A 26,481-nucleotide genomic window follows, 5' to 3' on the forward strand; every position below is an offset into this window, starting at 1 on the left:
AAGTTACATCGTAGGAATTAAGGTTCCTGCGTACATGAGAAATGACAATATGGAAGTAAGGTTACATGACCTATCACCGTGTACCCCTCCTAAGCTAATTGCAAAATGCTTGTCGCAATACGGGGAAGTAGAATCCGTTAGATGTGATACTTTAAGAAGACCTTTTTCCTCCAACTTGACTAAACAACTCAGAACTCACGGAATCATTATTAAGCAAACCACGCTATGCACTCATAAGAGGCAAACTTCTACGGAAACTACTGTAATCAGAGATGACATCACGAACAACTTACGGCCCCGTTAAGTTACCGCTATGAGCCATGTCAAATAAACGAAGTAAGACAAATCAGGACTTAAGTCTGGACGTTTTCTGAGTACTAGTTCACGAATATTTCATGATTTTGTGAATTATTTCTCGTGGTCAGTTGTGACATTATACTGGAAATCATGAATCAAATCACGAATGCATGAATATTAGTTTAAAATTTCATAAACTATGTACGGTAGGTCCTGACAATTATGCGAAGAATCGTGAATCAGTTCACGAATAGTTGAATAACATTTTATGATTTTGGGAACTATTTCTCGAACCCGAAGTGAACTATTATGCTGGGAATCATGAACCAGCTCAGGACTGCATAAGTAATATTTGATGATTGTGTGAACTATTTCTCCAACAGGGATATTGGATCCTGACTAATACACCGAAGACCCGTTTTTATCAGCCCCTTTGGTGTGTTTTTGGTTGACAAACTGGGAGCAATGACAAAACATATTTATTCATTCACTTTAGTAAACCGAAGCTGATAAACTATACAACATAAGTCCGTAGACATAACCTTATAATTCTGGTTGGCTGACGAAATCGGGTCGAAAATTTGACAAAATTGGGGGCTGATAAAAAACGGGCTTTCACTGTATATTAGGAATCATGAATTACGGGGATTGCATGGATTCATTGAACCCTCCGTCACTCGTGGGAATGGCTCTCCGAATGAGCAGCCGCTGGTGCTGAGAAAAGATTTCGCTAGAGTTTCTGAAGGTGTTGCACTAAATACAACGGAGCGAGTGCCGAAGGGTTAAAATAACGCGTTTCGTGAAATAGTTCACGAGTCAACCTTTGGTTTTATGAATAGTGTTTATAAAGTTGTGTACTAGTTCACGTACATAAAATCGATTTGGTAATGACATGGCGTAAACCATGACTAAAATTCACAAAACAAAAACAATTTTTTCCACTAATAAAGGCGGGCGCAGCTAAAGAGAAATTAAACATAATTATAAAGCTCATGATATTTGTTCATGATCGTGTTATCGTAATGTAAAAAAGCCATAGAATTCGTGGCACTTTATTCACAATTTTGGGAGAAAAAAAAAATCCGTCGCTATGATTGAGATAACATAATTTATTTATGTATGTGTGTGCTATGATAAGGTTTAAAAGGCTAGCCTGTAGTGTTTTATCGCTGTGTGGGATTCACTTAGATGCCTAACCATGAAAAAAACTCATAACTCTTCCTCATATCTGTGGGCCCAGCTTGGCCCCGACTGGGTGGAAAACACCGCCGGGAAGACTGCAGGCCAGATATTGTGACACCTGCTGCCACCGAAACTAAGCCAATCGATCTAAGCGTATTGTCAGTGCCTATCTATCGTGCAAGCTACTTCACAGGAAAAGTTCTGGTTGTATCTGTGCGTTTTTATCCCGCTTATTACCGACAGTGATATACAGCAGGTGCTGTCACGTTGCCTAAACTCGTCGGACCCTGCTGTCGTTGTTCGCTTGGTTCCCAAAGGAAAAGATATCACCAACCTGACATTTGTGTCCTACAAAGTTGGGCTTGATCCCGGTTTGAAGGATTAAGCATTGGATCCCGCGTCATGGCCTGCTGGAATGCGGTTCCGTGAATTCATTATGCTGCCAAAAAACTGACTCCCTCGGCCGGGTTAGCTGTTCCCTGCCTCGTTACTTCCACTGTCCCCGGATGATGTGCACCAAGCGCGGTTGATGCAAACAACACGATTCGAGTGTATTATCAAAATACGGGAGGATTAGGAACAAAGGTCGACGATGTATATTTGGCTGTTATGGATGGAAATTATGACGTTTATGTTCTAACTGAAACCTGGTTGAATGATAAGATTAATTCTGTGCAGCTATTCGGCAATTCATTCACTGTGTACCGAGTTGATCGCAATACCACTAACAGTACCCGCTCACTTGGCGGTAGGGTTCTTGTGGCTGTTTCGAACAGTCTCGTCTTTTGTCCGATTGCGGAAGGAAGATTCTCTTCCATTAAGAGTGTCTGAGTGAAACTTAGCAGAGCACCTAGAAACTGTTTGATTGGAGCTGCCTACATACCTCCGGAAAAGCAACAAGACTGTAATATTGTGTAGTTTCATCTTGATGCCGTGGAATACGTCTGTTCTATCGCAGATTCGAGTGACGAATTGTTCCTGTTTGGAGATTTCAACCAGCCCGAGCTCATTTGGATTCCATCTGGTCACGATTTTGCATTCCCCGACCCGAGAGCTTCGACCACCATTCCTGCGAGGACGAACGTGATTTAATGTGAATGTAAGCATGTGCATGACGAAAAGGGAAAAAATCTTTATTAATGGACCCCTCACCCTATGCTTTCTACCCACTTGGGCGTAAAGTGTTTCGCCTCCCCTGAATGCGGATCAACTGGAATGAGTTGCAACATTTTGCAAATGTCGACGATGTTGTAAGTCACTACAACTTTTTACTTCTGGAATGTGTTGCAGCCTCAGTCCCAAAATATCAACCTGCCAAGAAGTCATCATGGTCTAATGGAACTCTATGCAGACTAAAACGCTTGCGTAGTAAAGCACTTCGTGCTTTTACTAATCGACGATGTCCTTTATCGAAGCGATTTTTTTCGCTCGCTAGTAACGATTACCGCAGTTATAACAAGTTTCTCTATAGACGTTACGTAAATCGAATACAACTGAATTTGCGTCGGAACCCCAAGGGATTCTGGTCGTTTGTTAACACTAAGAGGAAGGAAATTGGTCTCCCATCTGAAATGTTTCTCGACAACGATGCAGTTTTCTCTGCTGAAGATAAGTGCAGCTGTTTTGATCGGCACTTTTCGAGCTTCTTCTCTCAAGATTCGGCATCGCTTGAGGTGATTGACAACGCTGTTCGAGACGTCCCTTCCGACATTTTTAGCATGGATGTTTTCGTCATCGACGATGAAATGGTTCGTTCGGCTATCCAGAAGACAAAAGTGTCCTTCGATTCTGGTCCGAGTAGTATGCCTGCAGCTGTATTGAAAAAATGCTCGGACAAGCGTAACGTTGAAAATTACCGTGGAATTACTTCGCTTGGAGTTGATTCGAAACTGATTGAGTTACTGGTTAACGAAACACTATTTGCTTCCTGCCGACACTATATTACTTCCCGGCCATTTTGTATGGATAATATGTGCAAAAAACTTCAAGTGGATGCGATATACACAGATTTGAAATCCGCCTTTGACAAAGTGAACGATGTCCTGATTGCCAAACTGAAAAAAAAAAAACTTGGCTGCTCGACTAGGTTTTGTGAGTGGCTTCGATCGTATCTCGTTCATCGTCAAGTTGCTGTTTGTATTGGCACTGCTTAGTCTGATTACTTTTCGAACAGCTCTGTAGTTCCCCAAGGTAGTACACTCGGACCGCTGTCATTTTCCCTGCTTATTAATGACGTTGCTGGTATTTTAAATCCTGGTGGCAAACTATTTTTCGCTGACGATGTTAAACTATATTGCGTAATTCGTGATCAGTCCGACTGCCTAGTACTGCAAGCCGTTCTGGATACTCCTAACGACTGGTGTGTGCGGAAGATGATGGTTTTGTGCATTCTCAAATGCAGTGTCATTAGCTTTCATCGCACTAGGAACACCATCCCTTTTGATTATAATATTTCTGGAAATCAGCTACAACGTGTTGACTGTATCAAATACCTTGGAGTAATACTGGATTATAAGCTAACTTACCATCGTCACTTCTCTGCTACAATTGTCGATTGTAGGCCAATCGACAACTGGGATTCATGTTTAAGATATCCAACGAATTTCGTGATCCTTTGTGTTTTAAAGCTGTTCATTAGTGCTAGAATTTGGCAATGTCGTTCGGAATCCTTACCATGCGGTTTGTCAGGTACGCTCTGCGTTTCTTGTCATGGAGTCATCCGTAAAACCTGCCACCTTATGAAGACCGCTATCGTTTGTTAGGCTTGCACACTAGAGTGACAGGAAAAAATGACCCCTATCGGCCCACCTCTGAGTAGATTCCTAGTCCCACCAGAGTACTTGCACCAAATTTGAAGCAAATCGGACAAGTCTAACTACCGGACCAACGTGCCTGAAGTTTGTATGGGATTTTTCAACAACTTACATGGAGAAAACCCACCAGCTCGCATATTCGCCACTAGGTGGCACTGTATGCATCGTATTATCACTGTAAGTGGAAATAAGAAAGATAATTTAATTTTCTACAACTTTGTCGAAGACTGCTAGTAAATCCGGCTATGTTAAAAGAAGTTATTAAACTTTTAACAAAGTGATGTCTGAGTCAGTTTTGCATGGGGCCTAACAGTGCATGGTTGTGTATCAGTACTCGATTCACATGAACTAAACATTTTTGTGAAATAATCGTTAAGTTTAGCTCAACGGTATGTTCAGAAGAATTATAGTAAATAATACGAGTCATTCTTTGATTAGAAAATTTTAGTTCCATATGTTACCGCATAGAGGGCGCCAACACTAACTTTTCAAGGAAGAGAGATAGAAATCTTGTTTCTTCTACAAAGTTATAGAACAGGCATTTTTCAGTATTTCTTCCGAACATCTTGATACTCTATCTCTCTTCTATGAAAAGTTAGTGGTGGTGCCCTCTATGCGGTCACAGGTAGAACTAAAATTTTCTAACCAAAACGTAACTCGTATTATTTACTACAATTCTTGTGAGCATACTATTCAGCTAAATCTAACCCTTATTTCACAAAAATGTATAGTTCGCGGGACTCGATACACAACCATGCACTGCTAGGCCCTATGCAAAACTGACTCAGACATCATTTCGTTAAAAGTTTAATAACTTCTTTTAACAAAGCCGAATTAACTAGCAGTCTTCGACAAAGTTGTGGACAATTAAATTATCTTTCTTATTTTTACTTACAGTGATGATACGATGCATATAGTACCACCTAGCGACGAAAATACGAACTAGTGAGTTTTCTCCATGTAAATTGTTGAAAAATCCCATACAAACTTCAGGCACGTTGGTCCGGTAGTTACACTTGTCCGATTTGCTTCAAATTTGGTGCAAGTACTCCTGGCGGGACTAGGAATCGACTCAGGGGTAGGCCGATTGAGTTTTCAAAAATTCGTCATTTTTCTGGGCAGTCTATTGCACACCCTTGCTGGAAGGAGAATGACATCGCATGCAGTCTCTGTGGCCAAAATACTGCTGGATGCATACGATGTACCTGACCCACTAGCACAAATGCATTTCTATGCGCCATCTCGTACTCTTCGCCAAAGAGTTATGCGTATTCCTGAATTTAGACCAATTGACTATGCTGCAAACAGTCCTGCCATTGGAATGGTTCGGAGGTTCAACGTGTTCTCCGAATTATTTGATTTTAACCTCACCACGTCTGGATTTAGAAGACGAATTTAATCACATTAGGAAATTTCATTGAGACATTAAATGTTAGATGAATAAAATTTTAACAAATACAAATACAAATTACCATTCAGATCTATTTTCTGTGAACCAATTAGATCCCAGTTTTGTCGAGATCTAATCGGATAGTCTCCGGAAACGAACTTATCATACTCTGACTGAGAGTTCCCCGGCAGCTGAATTTCTCCCGATACCGATACCCGTTCTCTTAAGCGGTGGTGGGATGTCCGTTTAATGAGCCAAATACCCCCAGCTGCGGACCTAGTCTACTCAAAGAGCGTATCGGTAGGTGCCGAGGTCTGTCGCTAATTTTCACAACAAGTAACTTACAAAATATTTTTGGAAGGATATCTCTTTCAAAAGGAACTCAGAGAATTCTTTTTAAAACATTAGGTACATTTTTGACGAACATATAAAATTTTTCAATACATGAAATATTTCGGGGGATGTTTTGTCCCCCCGCTACTACGCCACTGCATGCTTTAGTGGTCTAAACACGTATCGTATCGTAATACATTCTTCCTAACTAGATATACCTCTTTCTGGTCCAGTTTCGAGAAATACCGGCTTTCTGTTTGGGCCTGACAGTACGTCCGAAGAATCGTGTTCCCCAAACTTGTTCATGACTGATTTTACACTCGCCTGATGAGTCTCAAAGCGCTTCGTTAATTTTCGCAAAGGTAAACTCTTTTCACTTAGCCATGTGTCTAAAACATTAATTTTCGCTTCATTTTCATTTTGAATTGAAGAACTTAAACCGTACAAAAACGTAATGAAACGAAGAATGACAATCAAACGCACGCCATGCTGCGATGAGCACATTTAAATGTCTCGAATGTCTCTAGATCTTTAGATCTTTGTATCTTTGAAAATACTTAATATTGCCCAAATTAAAAAAAAACTAATTCGCATCCTCCACATTACCCATCTTTTCCAATTGAATCATCCCATCGAGCACTCGCAGCGATGCTGAGAAACAACTCATCTGTCACTGATTAACAGAAAATCACTCATCCTCCCAAGCTCTGGGGTGATGCGACCGACCGACCGACCGACAGTGTAAAACTCTGGAAACATCCGCGCACTCTGGACGCGTCCATTATTCTTATCGTGCATAATTAAAAACTTCTAACAAATCCTTTAAGTCCTCTTAGTCCTGCCCGGCTACCGTTGTTGGTAACTGGCCGACCGAAATGAGTGTGTATGAGCGTGGGTGTGAGTGGAAGGACAAGCAAATGTAAATGGATTCTTTAACAGCTTCTACCGGGGCATCGTAAAAGCTGGCACCGTACTGGTCTCGCTCACCGACTGTCAACCATTTCAAAGCCCGGGTAACTTCGGTTACATTTTTTCCGGATAACTTTGGGTACGAACGGTAATCGGACCCCGGCAGCGAACTTTAGATTGAAAGAGTTTTTTCTTGGGAAAGCCTTCCAACTACCGTAATCCGTTCCCCAGTGTGCCATCCTTTCAGGGGTACCGACATAAAATTCCGGAATATGTTGGTAGTGTGAAAATTGTATCGGTATAGGAGATTGCGGCAGAGACTTTTATTCCCGGTTTCCATTTGATGGTTTTGCCCAATAGTGAATAATCACCGTTCGCCCTGTCGTTTAGAGTTTAATTACACCAAGTACATAAAAGCGCGTTCTGGAATTTGAGCTGGAGCTGAGAAAAAAACTGTGGAAACGACGAAAGATTGCAGAGGAAATAGCAGTGAAAAATAATCGCTGCCGACGCGGAGTGGCAAAAAAAGTTTTAAAATTGTAGCGTTACTTGTCATCTGCGAATTTGTCATCTATGTATAGATATGTTTCCAGTCGTTTCCAATGTGTACGGGTACGGACAACCGACAATTTGTGAGGGATTAAATATGCTTTATTCAATTGCAGTCTTAAGCTTCTATGATTTAGGGAAGATTCTAACTCGATCAACTAGTAATTTGAATCGTTACACAAAAGCGTACGTTATCGGATTATGTGGGAAGAGATACCGAGAAAAGGCCATCAACAATTTGAAAGCATTTGGAGGGTTATTTGAATACTTAAGCGAGCTTGTTATTGGTATGAAAGGCTTTATTTTCGAAAACATATGCTTCCACGAACCGCCCAGAATATGAAAACACCTGATTTAATTGAACAAAAACATGCACCATTCAATACGGATCCATTTTCATAGGCTCATTGATGACGAACAAAAACATCGATTCAGCTTGCGTGCCCCATATATTTAGACGCTTAAAAAATAACCGATATCTAAAACATTGATTCATTCTCTGCATTTGAAACGAGAAATTTCACACAAAGAACCATTGAATACCACTGCAAACAAACTCTGTCCCGGCTAGCAGGACCCAGCTGAAACAAAACAATTCGCCTGCAAACAGGGCGGCCATGTACACAGTCAACCTCGTGACGGGAATTTCGAATTTTTGTCATTGCAAGGCCTGCTGTCCCGCGGTTGCTATCCCGACTAGTCGGCGCTATTTCAGACGTATGTCGACAAAGGACGTTCGATTCATTTATAATTAATAACATCGAAAATAATTATGCGAGAAATCAAAGCGCATATTATTTCACGCAGCAAAACCGCCATTTAATCGGATTCAGTTGAATTTAGCAAACGTGTCTTTGTTTGAACAGGTGCTGCCGGCCGGCCCGCGGTCCGGGCAGGGTTTGATTGGTGCGGGACCGGTTTTGTGTTCTGTGGCTTCGGTTCTGGAATAATTTTCCCCCAATCGTTAAAAAGTGACGACCGATACTAATGGTTTATTTTGCCTTCTCCCATAATTTCAGCTTAATTTCGCCAAATTCAGCATCGGGAAATTTCTGCCCAGCATGGATGCGAGCGGAATGTTGAGTGGTGGCCAGCATGGTGGCCACTCGGACTATCAACAGCAATATCAGCAGCATGAATCGTGCGCGGAGGGATTTATGACGATTCGGGAGCAAGGATTGCCCAACCTGGACGGAAAGTGGTGCGGAACGGCTTCCGGTTATACGATCTACTACAGTGAGACCCGATCGGTTAACGTGAGCGTATGGCTGGATCGGTTGCCGGGGTTCGGCGCCGGCGAAGCAGGTGGTTCCGGTGGTCCGGGGAGCGGACTGGAGTTTAGACTGATTTACAAGTTTCTTCGGCATAGTGATGCGAAGCTGAGGTGAGTTGGTGTGGTTGTTGTTCGTTGTTAAAGATTTTTTTCTTCTATGAAATGTCAATTAAATGGTGAACTTTTGCGCTTTACCATCAAAATACATACATGGTACTTCTTCAGGGGGATCAATTACATAGCTACAAATGTCACGGTTCATGACTTGACATTTACGAAAGTTTGCTTTCTTGGTCGTGATATTATTTTTTTTCCTTTCTTGCATATGACAGATAACACCAGTAGGCGTTCCAAGACATGGTACATTGCAGTCTGGAAAAGGTCACCGAAATCATACCTTTCTTACCTTATGAGGGCGACCTACATGATTGCCATATTTCGATCTGTTTTTTTTTAAATCAGTATAGCTGAACTACTGATAATTTTCAGAAAATTTCTTAACTATTTAACTATTAGTAGGTAATCTACAGTAAAGAGTTTCCTATCAAATATTGGTTCAATTTAAACTTGACACATTTTAAAAGAGTATGTGTGTAGCATCATACCTAATGTCTGATTTCGATGTCGCAAGCCAGCTGGGAGTGTAGTCTACAATCGGGTCTTCAACGATGCAAAATTCCCAAACGGGATAATTTTAGAATAAGACCAATTTTTTTGGTGCATAAGGACACAAGACCTTGCATAAAGTATGTTTTTTTGGTGATTCGGATTATCCTCGTCAGTAACTAACACCAACTTAATAGTAGTTAGATAAGTCCAAACCAGCACCAAATCAGCGCTATGTAGACACTAAAATCCAAAAAGGAACACGTCTTGTGTGAACGCTAAACTACTGTCTGATACCTAAGGATGTCTCGATAGTCAGCACAGAGATTTTGTTTACCGACGAGGAATGTAAATCGAAATCGTAGTTTGAACTATCTAACTAATATTAAGTTTGTGTTAGTTACTGCTGAGGAGAAACACAAAACACTAAAAAACCATACTATCTATCAAATGAACTGAACTGTCAACTTACAAGAAGATGGTTACTCCAAACCGTGACGATAAGTACACAAATCGGTCAAAGAATGATCACGGAAGTTGTACATGAAGATACAGACGAAGTTTGATTGTGTGGTACAGCATGACGAAATCAACGTCAAGGCAGGCTTCAATTAACTTCATGGATATGAATATTATAAGTCGACTAGAAGAGGAAAGGTGGCAGAGATTTTTAAACACATTAAGCTGTCGTATTTGGCTAATAAATATCTCGTATGGCAGGACATCTGTTCTTGTGATTTGAAGAGTGACATTTATATCGCAACCGAGAACATCAATCAGGAAATATAGGTGCAGGAGTGCGTGGAAACACCGCCGGTTGCCTTTCCTTAAGAAACAGGGCCGGTGGAACACGTGGGTAGTATGGGTAGTCCTACTCACTCGAAAATAACCGAGGGGAGAATTACCCACTCGAAAGTTTGGAACAAACCAAAACCTGAGAAAATCCACGTATGTGCCTTGTGCACTAATCGCATGCGTACACAGTTCTCGATGTATAACAATTTCATATTCTTATTTAGATACAAATCTCTTTGCTTTACAATTAAAATTTAGTGAAAATATGGGATAAGGATTTGTTTGTAAATTAAAATTATTTTTTATATTAAAACTAAGGGGAATACATATTGACACATCTACAACTTAAAACAAGGAATTCAGATCGGCATACAAAAATTTTTAAATGAAATTTTATTCAGACTAAAGGATGCAGTTAGAAATACTTTTAAAGACTATATGTACAATTTGCAATTTTTTAACAAAAACTATTATTTGATTAAAAATTGAAACAAGAGGAAACACTATTAGGCTTTTTATAAAGAAGGCAAAAGGCATACACAAGAGGGATTGATTCCAACTAAAGAATAGCATAGTGATCATAGTGGACATATAGAGGAGATCAAGGATAGCCAGCACATCTCGGACTGGAACGAGGCCTGAGGGATTTTTTTTTTAACGAAACGCTAGATGCACGACCAGACAACATGTTTAATGTCGCGATAACCGTCCCCACAAGCGCAGAGACCGGTCGCCACAACCCAAATACGTTGTAGATGCGTGTTTAACGTAAAACGAATGGATATGACCCGACAGGGAAGTCACGACGAATACGATGAGGTCGTCTAGCCAGCTAACAGGTATTTCTTCTACCTCCCATATTTTCGGCATAATATGGTGTAGGACTTCTCACTGCCGTGTTTAAGAAGTTCAGCCGGGAGCTGATCCTTCCCCGTAGCTTTGTTATTTTTCAGCTCCTTGATAGCGTTTCTAATCCGATTAAAATAATAGCACATTTTGATCCATGCTCCTCTATAGTGATTTCGCAGGTCTGGCGAATAATATTAAAATACTAGAAGATCTACGTCGGAAGTTAACCAGGTTTTGCACAATACAAATGCATTGTGTAAATGCTAAGAAAATAATAGGACTGAAATATACACTTGGAATTTTTAATGTCACAAGAGAAATATCCGAGATCAGGGGCCACTTACCCAGCACCCATCAAGGGATACTTTCAGACCTTTACGAGAAAGGTTAGAAGAGGAAATGATTCAGAATCTCGTGAACCGGGGAGCGTAGACGTGCTCGGTGGCGTAGCCTTTTTTAGAATTTCTTCTCGAAGCATTCCTTAAACGATTGCTTCAGTTTTCCCTGTATAATTTATATGTGGGATATGTCGATAGTTGCATGCGGAGTTTCTCCACAGGAAGAAAACTTTTCATGATTTTCTCCGCATTTTCCTTGCCTTGTTTCTACAATGAGTAACTCTATGGCACCATTGTTTGCAACGACGACAGTTCATGCCCCGCGGCATAAACCGGCGAACAGGTAAACGAGCCCCGTTCAAAGAACAATGTTTTGAAAAACAGATCCGGCGAAATGTGCAAGATAAGGCTTATTGAAAATAAGTAAACTCCTGGATGTTTGCTGGACGCACTTGCTTGCATACCAGAATTGTTACTGACTGAAGCAAAGCCTTTTGGAAGGAGCCAACTCCATATTTCGTAATTAAAGCCTCTGTCGAAGACAACTCCATTAATCTCTACTTCCCGGGCGCGTACGTAGACAAAATACTTCTTTGTACACGACTGATTGTTGTTTAGTTTGACCCCGCGATTTATCAATGATGTTAAATGGCTTATTTTTGGTCCGGAAGTAAGCTGGTTGTATAAGATGGATATAATTTGTATTAAAACTTTCCTTTAGGAGACTTATCGGTATTATTTTTGCTATCGGAGAAATATTCACATCGACCTCCACCAATCCTGACGGACGGAGATACCTTCCAATTAGTTAACTCTATCTGGCGGGCTTCAATATCCACGAAAAGAAGATTTTATATCAGTAATTGTTACGAAATAACCCAAACAAATTGACCACTGCGCGCCGGTCGTGTTTTTCGCTCCTCGTATACGTTGAATTTAATACGTAACATTTATCTTTCCTGTTGATAAAAAGTGTCGAACTGCAGCAATTACTTTATGCGTTATATATCCTGTGATTGTCAAAGTGCAAAACGAACGCAATTCTACGATATTTTGCAAAATTGTCTGATTTATCTCAACTATCGAGGTGCCATTGTTCGTCTGATCGAAGCGTCGCTATTGTTATTTTTCTGTACAGAATGGTGTGCGAAGTGTGTGATACGGGGATCGATTGCAAAGTCGATATTATTACTGTGTGCCAAGGAAGCTGCTGTAAACGATTTCATGCTCAATGTGTGGGATTGAACGAAGCTAACATCAATGCACTCACCAAAAATATTATCTGGTTATGCGATAGATGTTTGGAAGCATTTATTGAAACTGTCGCTACCTCGCTGACTGAGTCGCCAGAGCCGAACCCATCTTCAAACAATATCGAGTATGAGGTGGCTTATATGAAATTAAAAATCGATGAAATTCAAAGCACATTATCTCAACTATTGCCACAGAAGCGTTCATGCCCATTCAATTCTACCCCGGTTTCGTCTGTGGATCCACCGAACGAATCGAGGAATACAAGTCGGATTGATTCACCAACCGGTAATGCACATAGAAGTGATATGGAGTTCTCTTTGTTCCTGTCGAATATAGAACCTCATGTTACCGAAAGCGAAGTGAGTGCCTTAGTTACCCAGTGTCTCGGACTCAATTCAACTGATACAACTGACATCAAAAAACTTGTTCTCGGATGGAAATCAGTCGACGATATTGATTATGCGTCGTTCAGGATAGGGCTTTTTTTTTTTTTTATTCATTTCGTTTATTTGATAGGCACAAATGCGTTAGCTTGGCGGTGCCAAATTCTTTTGTTTTTACATTTTGTATATTTTAAAACTAGGAGGTTACAATGTTGAAATATTTTTTTAAAAAAGAAAAATTTTACAGCTATCTTAAGACTAGAAATAAGATTCTATATACAAGAGAGGGGGCGAAAGATTTTTTTTATGAAAAAATTTTAAAACAAGGAATTCAATAGTAATAATTTTTAGGAAATATTTACAGTTATCTTAAAACTAACAATATAGTTTGGTACACAAAAGTGGGAACAAATATTTATGAGAAAATTCGCAGGTGTTTTAAGACTAGGGATACAATTCTGTTTACAAGATGGGGGACAATAGTTTTAACAAAGAGGTAAAATTACAACTATCTTAAAACTAGGAATACAGAATACAAATTTGAACTTTTTTAGCGGAGACTTATGCTTGGTCAAGATATTCAGAGGGTAGGATAGGGCTTGATGGAAGGTGGAAGCCACTAGCCCTGCAGGCGACTACTTGGCCTCGAAACGTCCGCTACCGTGAATTTGTCAACCGAAACAACACGACGTGGAAACCTGGATGTTGAACAACACATTACGACTATTGAAGGTTTTGATTATTTTATTTGTTTACAATTATTAGTGTTTATTTCCAAATAACGAACTGTGAGAAGTGTTATATTTTTGTTTTGTATGAAATGTATTGTTAAAATTGTGTCCTGTATGATTTGTAAATTTTGTAATTGTAACTAGTATAAGGAACCACCATTGGGGCCAAGGGGCCTATTGGTGCAAATAAATAAATATCAAATATCAAATCTTAGCTGTGGAACGTTTGTAGTAACAGTAATCAACAAACACATTTTCGCTGAGCCGTCGATCATACAGCCCGTTAACAAAGGGTGTTTGCAAGTGGTCAATAGCTGGTGGCAGGGAATTTTCATTTTACTCACGCCATGCCTGAACTTTCGTCATGGCCATGGTGCTCAAACCTATAATATAAAATATAAAAAAAATCTAGAGGTTCCGCAAATGCGATTTATGAAAAAGGGTAATTTTTGAGCAAAATTGTCGTATATAAGTGGTTTTCGCAACTTTTTCAAAGCCCAATTATTTTTAATATATTTTTTCATTTTTCTGTGAACCTTAGAGAATAAATCCCATTCAAAGGTTTTTACAATAGTCCTTATATTAATTATAGAACCTCTTAATCATGACGAAAATTTTTTATTTTTGTTTCTTCAAAAAATCCATACAAAACGAATGTCAATAATTTTTTTTCAATAAACCAAAGGAATGTTTTGAAAAGTACTGTTCATTGCAAAAACTTTTGTGAACAATTACAATTTACAACGAGATAATTCAATTTTCTCTACTGCGTTTGCTAAATCTTCACTAAATTCAATCAGTAGTACTAATACTATATATGCTAATTTTCTTAGCAAAAATCTGTGAGGAAATAAACTGCTATTTATGTTTTCCTGTATTTTTCCGTTCAAGCTTAAATGACAGTAATGATCGTACTGAAAGAACAGTAGCTTCATGTGGAGAAATCTACGAGATGGCTCTAAAAATGACACTGATAGAAACGAATTATTACTGACTATCACCCAAAATACGCAGAGTCACAATAACTTCTAAAACTTGAATCATGCCATATTTATTCGATAACATATCAAATAGCTTCGATTTGAGTCTTTTATTACAAGACTTAGCATACATTCACATTAATAAATAAATCTAATCAATCGTGAATGTTACATAGGTTCATCATTGGTGTTATCACTTCTTATTCAAAAAAGTTGTTGATCATGCACAATCCCATAAATCTCTCAATAACTACCTTAGAATAAGAGGGTAGATTCTACATATGAAAATGTTTTGTAAGATTGAGAGAAATCCTTTTTATTTGACATCCAATATGCCTACACTGGTCAAGTTACGGTTGAGATATTGAACAATTCAAAAAATGTAGCAAAGTTTCATGGTTTGAAAGCATTTACTAAAAATGCTATATCGCAGCCCCTCGACCGAATTTTCACAACATCTGTTCACAAAAATTTTTGCAATGAACAGTACTTTCCAAAACATGCCTTTGGTTTATTGAAAAAAATATATTGACATTCGTTTTGTATGGATTTTCTTCAAAATCAACAAAAATAAAAAAAATTCGTCATGATTAAGAGGTTCTATAATTAATATAAAGACTATTTGTAAAAAACTTTTGAATGGAATTTATTCTCTAAGGTCCACAGAAAAATGAAAAAATATATTAAAAATAATTGGGCTTTGAGAAAGTTGCGAAAACCACTTATATACGACAATTTTGCTCAAAAATTACCATTTTTCATAAATCGGACCCTTTAGATTATTTTTTAGAAACTTGATTTGTTCTACAAAAGTGCTTAAAATATGCTTATCTTTCATTATAGGGTTGAGCACCATGACTTTTCGAACATCGATTTTTTTGGGACAGCCTAATGTGCAGTGTGTTGGAATGGGGCATATGATCTAGAATAAAAAAAAAATACAAATTGGGCATCACACAGGTCACTGCCCCTTAAGATAGTTTTACCAGGTTGGTGTGCATTTTATGTTATTCACGGTGGGTAAATGCGACAATCGAAAATGAACGGTTGATAACCATTCGAGTCAAATTCGTATGGAATTTTCGTGGGAATTGAGGCTAGTTTACGTCGGAGTTCCGGATCAAACCGATTCCAAGTCAGTATCAATTATTACATTTGAACTGGAATACAATCCAGCAATCCAGTCGAACACCGGATTCCACGTGAGCTGTTTCGGCTGGGGAGGACCCAAGATGGAGTGCGGCTAAAATGTTCACTAACTCAGTCCAGCTGGTCAGATCGACACCGTAGAAAATGCTACTAGGGATTATCGCATATCCCACGTTTATCTCATTCTAATCCGTATGGAGTAGCGAGGACAGAACTCGGACCGCTCGTGTTCTGCTCTTGCACTCCCTTTCAAATCATTGGATCTTACGATCGACAGTGATCCCGAAGATATACGGCTTCTTTTATAAGGAGATAATAGTGCCAACGAGTATGACCAGCTTGGCGTTAGCTGGGTGATAGGAGCTGTAGAAATGAATGCTGGAGCACTTCGATACTGCAATGTTGAAACCAGTGAAGGCGGCACAACACCAGATGACGCTAATGGCGGCTCAAATGATCCTTCTGGTGATAGCGATCGTTTTACCAATTGAAATCAGTATGATGTTGCGTTTCGTAAGCACGGTATGCTTCGTAGATTGCAAACTGATGACTCTCATTTCCAGCCAGACTACTTGAGGAGCATTGTTTGGGAATAACAATTGATCCAGTCCAAGCGAGAATTTCACCTGAGAACCAGCATTGCGGGCCACGAACGATCTTTACCGTAACTTGGGATATGGGAAAGGAAATGTTGATGTGGTACTTACTTAACGGAAGGCCCCGACTCAGTGACACTCCCATAAGTACCACGGATTAGGTAGTGGGTGGGGACCAATTGAAATCAGTATGATGTGTACATAAACTACGATATGGATCGAAACATGGGCGACTCAATTGACTGCTCGGAATACATCATCTCCATTGTTTCCGCTGTACAGGAAAGCAGGGTTATTGACCTGAAGTCGCTGGGCGAACGGCCGTTTTCGCTCGCTTTAGAGAAAGATTTAGACAGTTTTCCATTCGTTGGGAAGGGCCTATATTTTTCGTCCGCATTGAAACAGTCAAAGTGCTGTTTTTTTACTTTCGAGTGACCACCAAAGTTTAACCACGGGTATCTGACTCAGTCAGATGCAGCCGTCTTTCCGCCCGTGACGTTGAAGACGACTAGGAGGGTAGAACGTCGGGAGTGATTAATTGTACTTCTGACGGAAATTGTAATGGAACGATGTTAGCTTTGCGCTGCGCAAATGTCAGAAGGATAGCCTCATTGGTCGCAATGTCCTCAAAGTGTGATCCAATCCAATAGGCGGTTTCGATTAGGTCGTTTCCGTTCGTGCTGAAGGTGTTCTCGTTTTGTCTCTTTTTACTGCTGAGCGCGATAACCTTTTTAAATAGTTCGAAGGAGGAGTCTGGTCTGATCCCGTCAAGCAAGTTACTTGTCTTCTCGACTCCTCATTTGCTTATTTCAGTGCTTCTTGAAGATGACAGCGTGATAGCAGCGCAGGGGCTGACCAGGGGAGGTTCTTTTAACAAGATACGGGATTCTGCTCTCATTGCCGTAGCTAAGCACCCCACCAGTGCACCATATAATGGGGTGCGGCACCGCTCGTTTGGGGAATGCTTGGTTCGGTGACTTCAGTAATGAGGTTGGAGAGATTCACTGGAGTGTAGGTACCCAACCGCAGTTTCCAGCGATAAACCTGGAAACGATTATGAGGTCGATGGCGGCAGAAGTTCGACCACGTATGAATGCGGTGTTTCAGTTTTCCTCTTTGACGGCACCCAGGGTTTCGTTACCTTCGTGGCAACGTCCAAGTGAACTGCAGGCATTGTGTTGGGTGTTCATATCCCCCACTATAACAGAAACAGTCAGTCAGTAACAAGCTTCTAAATCCAATGTCCCAGATTGAGATCCATCTGGGATGTTCTTTCTCTTGGCGGAGGCAAGTAGATCAGTTGCCGAAAAAGATTGACCCAGACACAGATTCCGATTGATTGGACATTCCCTAGACGAAGCGGTTTCTGAGCCAATGGGTTGGATCCGTTGTAAAGGGATATGTGTCTCCTGAAGATAGGTCAGCTCGGAGTAGGAAATTATGTGCTTCAAGTGATGATGGTTGGCTACCAAACCGTTGATGTTCCACTGGATTGCCAGAGTCAGCTTCTTTCGGCGCAAATTGAATTGATGGATTGCGAAACACCAAGGATGATGAACGGGACACAATCATAGCCCGTCTAGCTAGTGAGCAACTTTGAAGGAAATCATTGCTGAAAGATGGAGGATCAACAAGATCGGTCAATCAAATAGATGCTTGGGGCCATGTCTGAAAAAAACTAAACTGCACAACGCCGTGTTTTAACTACATCAAACGCCGTTTGCTCACTTTTGGGAGAATAAGCTCAACAACGAATCCTTCGTAATGGAACAAAACTCAAGAACGGCAAGTTCATCGAATTACCCGACATAACCGAATCCCATGCTGACCGTCCAATCTTCCGAGGAGATCTAGCCGTCAAAACAGGGAAGGCCCCCAGGACAAGCGGCACTGACAAATTCTGAAGTCCCAAATTCAAAACTACCCTCAAAATTAATTTTCCTACATCAAGTCTTAAACCAAGATCTCGAACCAACATCTTCAATATCTTATACCAAGACCCCGCACTGGTCCATTACAGTTGGTACGGCATCTCAGAATAAATACATCCTCCCGCGTATAGCCTGACCGAGGACGTTCCCGGCCTACCAGTTAAGTGCTAAAGCATTTTAAAAACAGCTAACACTGCCCTTAAATTCGTACTTAAATACCCACTAAACAGCATTCCACGGTTAACCGTGGTGACAAAGAACAACATCCGCTCGTCCGAACTATTGATTAAACTAAGAACACGTAACAATCTCGGGACAATAGCTTTAACTCATAGTTGCCAGGACAGCAGATACATCAACCGTCGGTTTTGTATCCCTTGCTTTGTTGCAAAATGCTCATGGAACCAAGTTTGGTTCTGCTACAGGAACAGTAGCAGCTACACAGAAGAACGTAATGGCTGCCGTTACACAAGCATAATAAAGCAAACCGTCCGCTTGGAGTCACATCGGTTGACTACTCGGTATTAAACCGGAATACTGTGCATCCACAATCCGATGAGTTCCCGTTAGCTGCCAGCACGAGGAACCCGGAAACCCAACCCCGATAGGACCCATCGGTCACAATCTATGTTGCTACAGGTGTCACCAAACGCCAAACCGCAGAAACACCGAAGAATCAAATAAAGGACACCTGTGCGTATTGACTATGCCTGGGGTAGTTCCTCGATGCTTCTGTGGTGGCTTTTGGATCATTGGAATAAGTTTCCACAACACAGTAGCTTCCTTCAATTTTATCACACAGTATCAACATTGAATAACCAGGAATCGGGTAGTTGCCAGAGGTTGACCACTAGACCTCTCCACATTTTGAAAAAGTTTTGAAATATACATCGGTCAGCCCAAATTTTTGTTCTAGGTGTGAATTTAAGAACTTTCGCCAAAAATGGTTTAATTTGGACATGATTTAGAGGTGTCTCCAATCAAAAATCGTGTTTTTGCTATGTTTCAATAGGAAGATCACTTACACTCTGATTTGACAAGCCCTACATGCCCACATATCATCAAAGGTTGTTCTATAGACAAATCTTAACATGTTTTAACAGGTGAACATAGCTCTAATCGCAATAGAAAATTTGATATCTGGATTTTTATATAGAAAGGAATACCAAAACCAAGAAAAAATACTACTAATTTTCCTTAGTTTTGATATACTTTTCAATATGAAAATACAGTTAACAAATTTTCTATTGCGATTAGAGCTACGTTAACCTGTTAAAACATGTTAAGATATGTCTAAGGAACATCCTTTAATGATATGTGGGCATGTAGAGCCTATTAAATCAGAGTGTAAGTGATCTTCCTATAGAAACATAGCAAAAACACGATTTTTGATTGGAGATACCCCTAAATCATGTCCAAATGAAGCCATTTTTGGCGAAAGTTCTTAAATTCACACCTAGAACAAAAATTTAAGCTGACCGATGTATATTTCAAAACTTTTTTAAAATGTGGCGAGGTCTATTGACCACCCATCCACTAACAGGGTACTTCAGCTTAAAAGCTTACATAACGTAGCTGCTAGACTTGGCGGAAATTCTGCGGAATTTTATCGAGTCAGCCCCATCAGAATGGAGCACCATGTTACCACTCATTGGTAACCGATGCCTTCCGGAAACCTTTCTTCCCTCACAAACCCTCCGCTACCAAGTGCTGTGAAAATCGGGGTAGAATAGGGCGCACATCTCAATTCTGGTACGGAATATATTAGTCGCGCTAAATGAAGCAATTTAATCAATGACAGGTACTCTGTCTCGGTTAACACTCCATTTACAGTGGAATTGACATTATTGGCTTCCGGGTTTGCTAGGATGATCTACAGCTGTTGATCGCTATACTTCAACCAAAATACTTGACCCTCCAAAAAATCGCATTTGAAACGGAACTAACCAAAACCGTGGCTGGATAATCGCTATTAGTAGGTGACTACAAGTACAGGCAACATATTTCAGACCATTGGTCTCTGAAAACTCATGAAACCATATGGAAAAACCTGTTTTAATCCACCTATCGGTGCAATTGTGCCTCATTTCTCTAAACTATGTCTCGGTGGCTGGTTATGTTCAACATGATTGTGGAAATGTCTATTACATTCTTAGTACACTTTGCACTTATACACAATGGCTTACCAGCCACGAACTTGATGAGCTTTGTGTCGACGGTGAAACATTTGAAGCAAAAAAAAATATCATACTTAATTAGCCTAATCAGCATTAGTTTTATGTAATCTGCTTGCTAACTCATTTTGTTATGCGGGGGTGGGTGTGTAAGGAGACCGAAAATTCCACGATCGAACGACTCTCCAGCTTAATTTGGTAGGCTTTGTGATATAGTGGTGGATATGAGGGCTGGATGGGGTGGTGGTCTAAGGGGTGATTTAAGGGGATTTTAAAGGGAGGGGTGTAAACAGTAGAGGGGGGGGGGTTAACCCCTCTTCGCATACCCTCAAATACTCCCCTGTTAAAATCAAGAAACCTTATGCCAGTCAAAAAAAAATTAGCCGGTATTAGAATGACGGTTTTCAGAGTGATTGCATAACTATTCTATATGAGAAAGGCAAAAATGTGCCAAAATCCAAAAAAGGGAATTTTCGTCAATTTTTTTTCGAGTTTGCATCAAATTTCGACGATTCATGCACCTTAAAGACATTTGGCGTCAAAAATAAATATTCTATTTTTAATTTTTCCTATAGTTTAAATGGGAAATATCGGTGTGGCCGCACTCTTAAACCCGTAATTCCGAGAACAAAACTCCGATCGATACAAAATTCAATAGCAGCCGAATTACAAATTCTAATTCTCACAAGGTACCCGGCCAATAGGTCGAATGGACATCAGGTCGAATGGACATTAAGCCGAATGTACATTAGGCTGAATGAACATTAGGCCGAATGGACATTAGGCCGAATGGACATTACGCCGAATGGACATTACGCCGAATGGACATTACGCCGAATGGACATTAGGCCGAATGGACATTAGGCCGAATGGACATTAGGCCGAATGGACATTAGGCCGAATGGACATTAGGCCGAATGGACATTAGGCCGAATGGACATTAGGCCGAATGGACATTAGGCCGAATGGACATTAGGCCGAATGGACATTAGGCCGAATGGACATTAGGCCGAATGGACATTACGCCGAATGGACATTACGCCGAATGGACATTACGCCGAATGGATATTACGCCGAATGCACATTACGCCGAATGGACATTACGCCGAATGGACATTACGCCGAATGGACATTACGCCGAATGGACATTACGCCGAATGGACGTTACGCCGAATGGACATTACGCTGAATGGACATTAGACCGAATGGACATTAGCCCGAATGGATATTAGGCCGAATGGACATTAGACCGAATGGACATTAGCCCGAATGGACATTAGACTGAATGGACAAATCGTCACTTAGTCTATGGTCATTTAGGTAGAATTGCCAATAGGCCAAATGAATCAAAGAAAGAACGAAATAGAGTAGATGAAACTAAACACAACATTTCTAACAATTATCAGTTTTAAATGAAGGGTGAATTTGAGCGATTTTTTAAATTTAAAAACTCAATGTGTAGCATACTTTCATCAACTTTTTTGCTGTATATTTAAATAAAACAAATAGTTTGTTCACCCTTAATATATATTCCTATTTAGACTGCAAGCAAACTAAAACTAGTTTGGCTACGACTCATCGCTTCAAGTTGTGTGCTGTGCGACATCGCAAATCTAATGTTAACCGAAAATTCTCGAAATTCAACAGGATGTGTTTCGACTTCTTTTCCCCCTCCTTGTTAAACATTGTGATGTGATGTGTATTCGACCTACTGTCAATTCGACTTAACGACAATTCGCTCTAATGTCCATTCGACCTAATATTTATTCGGCCTAATGTGCATACGACCTATTGTTCATTCGGCCTTATGTCCTTCGGCCTAATGTCTTTCGGCCGAATGATCTTCATCTTTCGGCCTATTGACCCAGAATCTTCTCACAATGCTGACAAATTATAGAAACAAGTATTTATTGTTGATTTAGACCATTGTTTGTTTGAATGTCTTTGATTTTGTCGGAGTTCTCATCTAAGAGATGGTGTGTTCTGTTTCGAACTAAGTTAACTGAAATTGAGAATGCATTGGTAAGGAGTAGTAAAGTATACCATTCGACTGTACATGATAAGTTGGGTTTAACATGTCCAATTCCTCTGATCATCGTATGACAACCACTTCGGTCACGTTATAGACACTAACACCAAAAAAGGAATCAATAAATTTCAATGTCAAATAAAGTTAACTAGTTTTTAGGCTACGGGAGTTACAAAATTACGCAGTACCATTGTCCCGTTAGATTTGTTCAGAACTTCCTGATTGGAAGCACTTCAACATTCCTAATTCTAGGTCGAGGACACCGAGATTTTCTAAGATGAAAAATTCAAGTTATTCTTCGTAAGGGAAGTTCGACTTTGAGTTCATCGTTCGACCAAAACTGAGGTTTTGAATTTATCATAAATTAATTTGTAGAATTTAAATCAAGGTTTCTCTATAATCAGGAAAAAAATATATTATCAGTGAAAGAATGGTGTCGCTCCTGTTTAGCACGATGGGATGAAGTTCTGGAGTGTTTGATAGTTGACCTCTTTTAGATCAAACAACTTTACTGTTTTAACTAACGAAGCTCTGATGCTCTGCAGTGAATCGGGAATGTTTGTTAGCTACGGGACTAATCATTTTCGGGACATGGTAATTAATTAGGCTGATATTGATAGATATACAAGGGGAACTAAACATTTGTAAAGGATACATTTTTAAAGACTAGGGATACAGTATGGTAACAAGAAATTATTGAACTGAATTAACATTATGGGATGTACTCCAGCAGTTAGTTAGGTTCATACTGTGTTATGGTTATGGTTATCTACAAAAAGGGCGAGAAGCTGGATTGCTGTAATTACCGAGCAATCACCCTGCTCAATGCCGCCTACAAGGTACTCTCCCAAATACTATGCCGTCGACTATCACCAATTGCAAGAGAGTTCGTGGGGCAGTACCAGGCGGGTTTCATGAGCGAACGATCTACCACGGACCAGGTGTTCGCTCTTCGTCAAGTACTGCAGAAATGCCGCGAGTACAATGTGCCCACACATCATTTGTTCATCGACTTCAAAGCCGCATACGACACTATCGATCGAGATCAGCTATGGCAGATTATGCACGAGTACGGATTCCCGGACAAACTGACGCGATTAGTGAAGGCGACGATGGATCGGGTGATGTGCGTAGTACGTGTCTCAGGGACGCTCTCGGGTCCCTTCGAATCACGCAGAGGGTTACGGCAAGGTGATGGTCTCTCGTGTCTGTTATTCAACATCGCGCTGGAAGGTGTAATAAGAAGAGCAGGGATCGACACGAGTGGTACGATTTTCACAAAGTCCGTTCAGCTACTTGGCTTCGCCGATGACGTTGATATTATTGCACGAAACTTTGAGAAGATGGAGGAAGGCTACATCAGACTGAAAAGAGAAGCCAAGCGCGTCGGACTTGCCATCAACACGTCGAAGACAAGGTGGTTCACGAGAAGAGAATGAGAACCGCCCGCTTCGAGTTTGCATCGGTGGCGACGAAATCGAGGTGGTTGAAGAGTTCGTGTACTTGGGCTCACTGGTGACCGCCGACAATGATACCAGCAGAGAGATTCGTAGACGAATCGTGGCAGGAAATCGTGCTTACTTTGGCCTCCGCAAGACACTTCGGTCGAACAGAGTTCGCCGTCGTACGAAGTTGACCATCTACAAGACGCTGATTAGACCGGTAGTTCTCTACGGGCACGAGACCTTGACCATGCTCGTGGAGGACCAACGCGCACTTGGTGTCTTCGAACGGAAAGTGCTGCGTACCATCTACGGTGGAGTGCAGATGGAAGACGGCACATGGAGACGGCGAATGAACCATGAGTTGCATCAGCTGTTGGGGGAGCCGCCCATCTGTCATACCGCGAAAATCGGACGACTACGGTGGGCCGGGCACGTAGCCAGAATGTCGGACAATAGCCCGGTGAAAACGGTTCTCAATTGCAATCCGACCGGTACAAGAAGACGTGGCGTGCAGCGAGCACGATGGATCGACCAGGTGGAAGACGATTTGCGGACCCTTCGCAGACTGCGTGGCTGGCGACGCGCGGCCATGGACCGAGTGGAATGGAGGAATCTTTTGTATACGGCACAGGCCACTTCGGCCTTAATCTGTTAATAAATAAATAATACTGTGTTATGGTTAAGCTGACTAACTCTGACGAAAAAATCTGTACACCATACCGCAATGAAGTGAAATCGTTCACCATGCTCAGGCAAACGGTTCGCATGGTGTACCGATTATTTCGTCAGAGTTGGTCAGCTTAGTTATGGTAAATAATATTCCAATTAACCATACTCATAGATATTTTAATCGTAGTGGGATATCTATATTCATCGAAGTTCAATTTAGCACGGATATACATCGGAACCAGAAGTAATCAGCGAGGAAAGCTCAAAATTTCAAACTGCAATTTTAATTCAAAAGTTAATTTTATAATCTATCTCTACAACCGTACACCAACATCGCACCATCAATTGTGTCTATTCTGTAGGTGTTATTAGATTGAAAAACTATCCGGGAAAAGTACACAACGCCATCGTAACAAGGGAACAATGAGTAAAACGATAAAAGATGTTCTTACCAATATTTGTTCGAATCCAGTGAAAAAACAGAAATCTTCCTCGACATAGCGGAGGTGGTGGCGAGGTCCGGAGGAACCAGCGCAAAATTACTAACAGAGAGAGAGAGAGAGCTACTATGAAAACGTTATTAAATTTACGTTATTGCATTCTAGTTCCCTACCACCCATTGCCCTTTTCCGTACGTACGATAACATCGAAATCACTGGAACCGGGCACCGCCATCCAGTCTCTCCCAGCCAGGACGGAAATTCACCATCAGTTAGACTCGATAGTAGACCATCCGGGATCGTTGAGGATTGGAACATTTTGATCATTTTTATCTGTTCACCACCCAATCGTCACACCCACACCGGCTGATGTTTGATTCGAGTGTTTTTATGTACATGAAATATCCAGTTATTGCTTGATATGAAATTTTTTAATGATGTTTTCGTAGCAACATTGTACAATGTACATATCATAAACTGAAATAGCAGAAGCTATTGGTGTGAAAACAAGCTTATTATGTGAGCTTATTAAAAATCACTGAACATGTCTGGTAGTATAAGGGTTGAATCAAAGCCGAACGATATATGAAATTCTTTGACGATTTGATCATTAAATTTTATTGAAGATGGACTTAAAATGTCACATTCAGAACTATAGTTTTATTAAAACTATAATAATTAATAAAAAGATCATATTAAAAAGAACACTTACCCGGAAAGTTGATGCTGAATATGCCTCACCAGGCGACGTAATTCCCATTTCAAAATAATGTCAATTAATAAAACTTTTGTTAACCATATAATGAAAAATGCGCAATGATGAACCGCCGTAATTCTTCACATTTTTATTAACGAAAGCACGGTATGATAATAATCAAAGAAAAAATCTCACCATTCGCCCACAATTGCAGCCCAGTATCATGATTTGCGTGCCTGGAATTGAGCGCCCTTCTGCATTCATTTTTCATTAACATTCATCCGTGGGGGGCCCACGTTAGGTAGAGAAGTGATGTTCCCTCCACTATACTGTATTCGCGTAATAATGAAATTCACCGGAAATAAATTACCTTCATATCAATCATTCCTCCGCGGACCTGATCCCCTGACCCGCGGACGTCCGCTGTCCAGCAGGAAACTTTTCTCTTATTTTATCGCTCGTCTCTCTTCTTTTTTTTATTATTACAGGTACGATAACAGGATATGGAATGGTGACCTCGTTCCGGAAACGTACTGCAATAGAAATTTTTATGACTGCGACAAACGGTAAGTCGGTTTCCATCACATCCCCGCACTGTTGTACACATACAGTTTTGCTGCAGATATTTCTGCCGGTCTGTTGAAACATTATCCGGGATAATCTGAACGT

The 26,481-nt window shown here is 40.6% G+C and overlaps 1 protein-coding gene across 4 annotated transcripts in view; it reads left to right on the forward strand.

Moving 5' to 3' along the window:
- The window catches only part of LOC131686697 (uncharacterized), a 1,014,555-nt gene that overhangs the window by 935,829 nt on the left and 52,245 nt on the right, over positions 1-26,481 (forward strand). For all 4 annotated transcript variants that reach the window (XM_058970603.1, XM_058970601.1, XM_058970604.1 and 1 more), the window contains 2 exons: positions 8,493-8,857; positions 26,301-26,378. In XM_058970603.1, coding sequence (XP_058826586.1) covers positions 8,493-8,857; positions 26,301-26,378 — 443 coding nt within the window. The remainder of the gene's footprint in view (positions 1-8,492; positions 8,858-26,300; positions 26,379-26,481) is intronic.

This window comes from Topomyia yanbarensis, chromosome 3 (genome assembly GCF_030247195.1).
Source record: "Topomyia yanbarensis strain Yona2022 chromosome 3, ASM3024719v1, whole genome shotgun sequence".
In the NCBI taxonomy this organism is placed as follows: domain Eukaryota; kingdom Metazoa; phylum Arthropoda; class Insecta; order Diptera; family Culicidae; genus Topomyia; species Topomyia yanbarensis.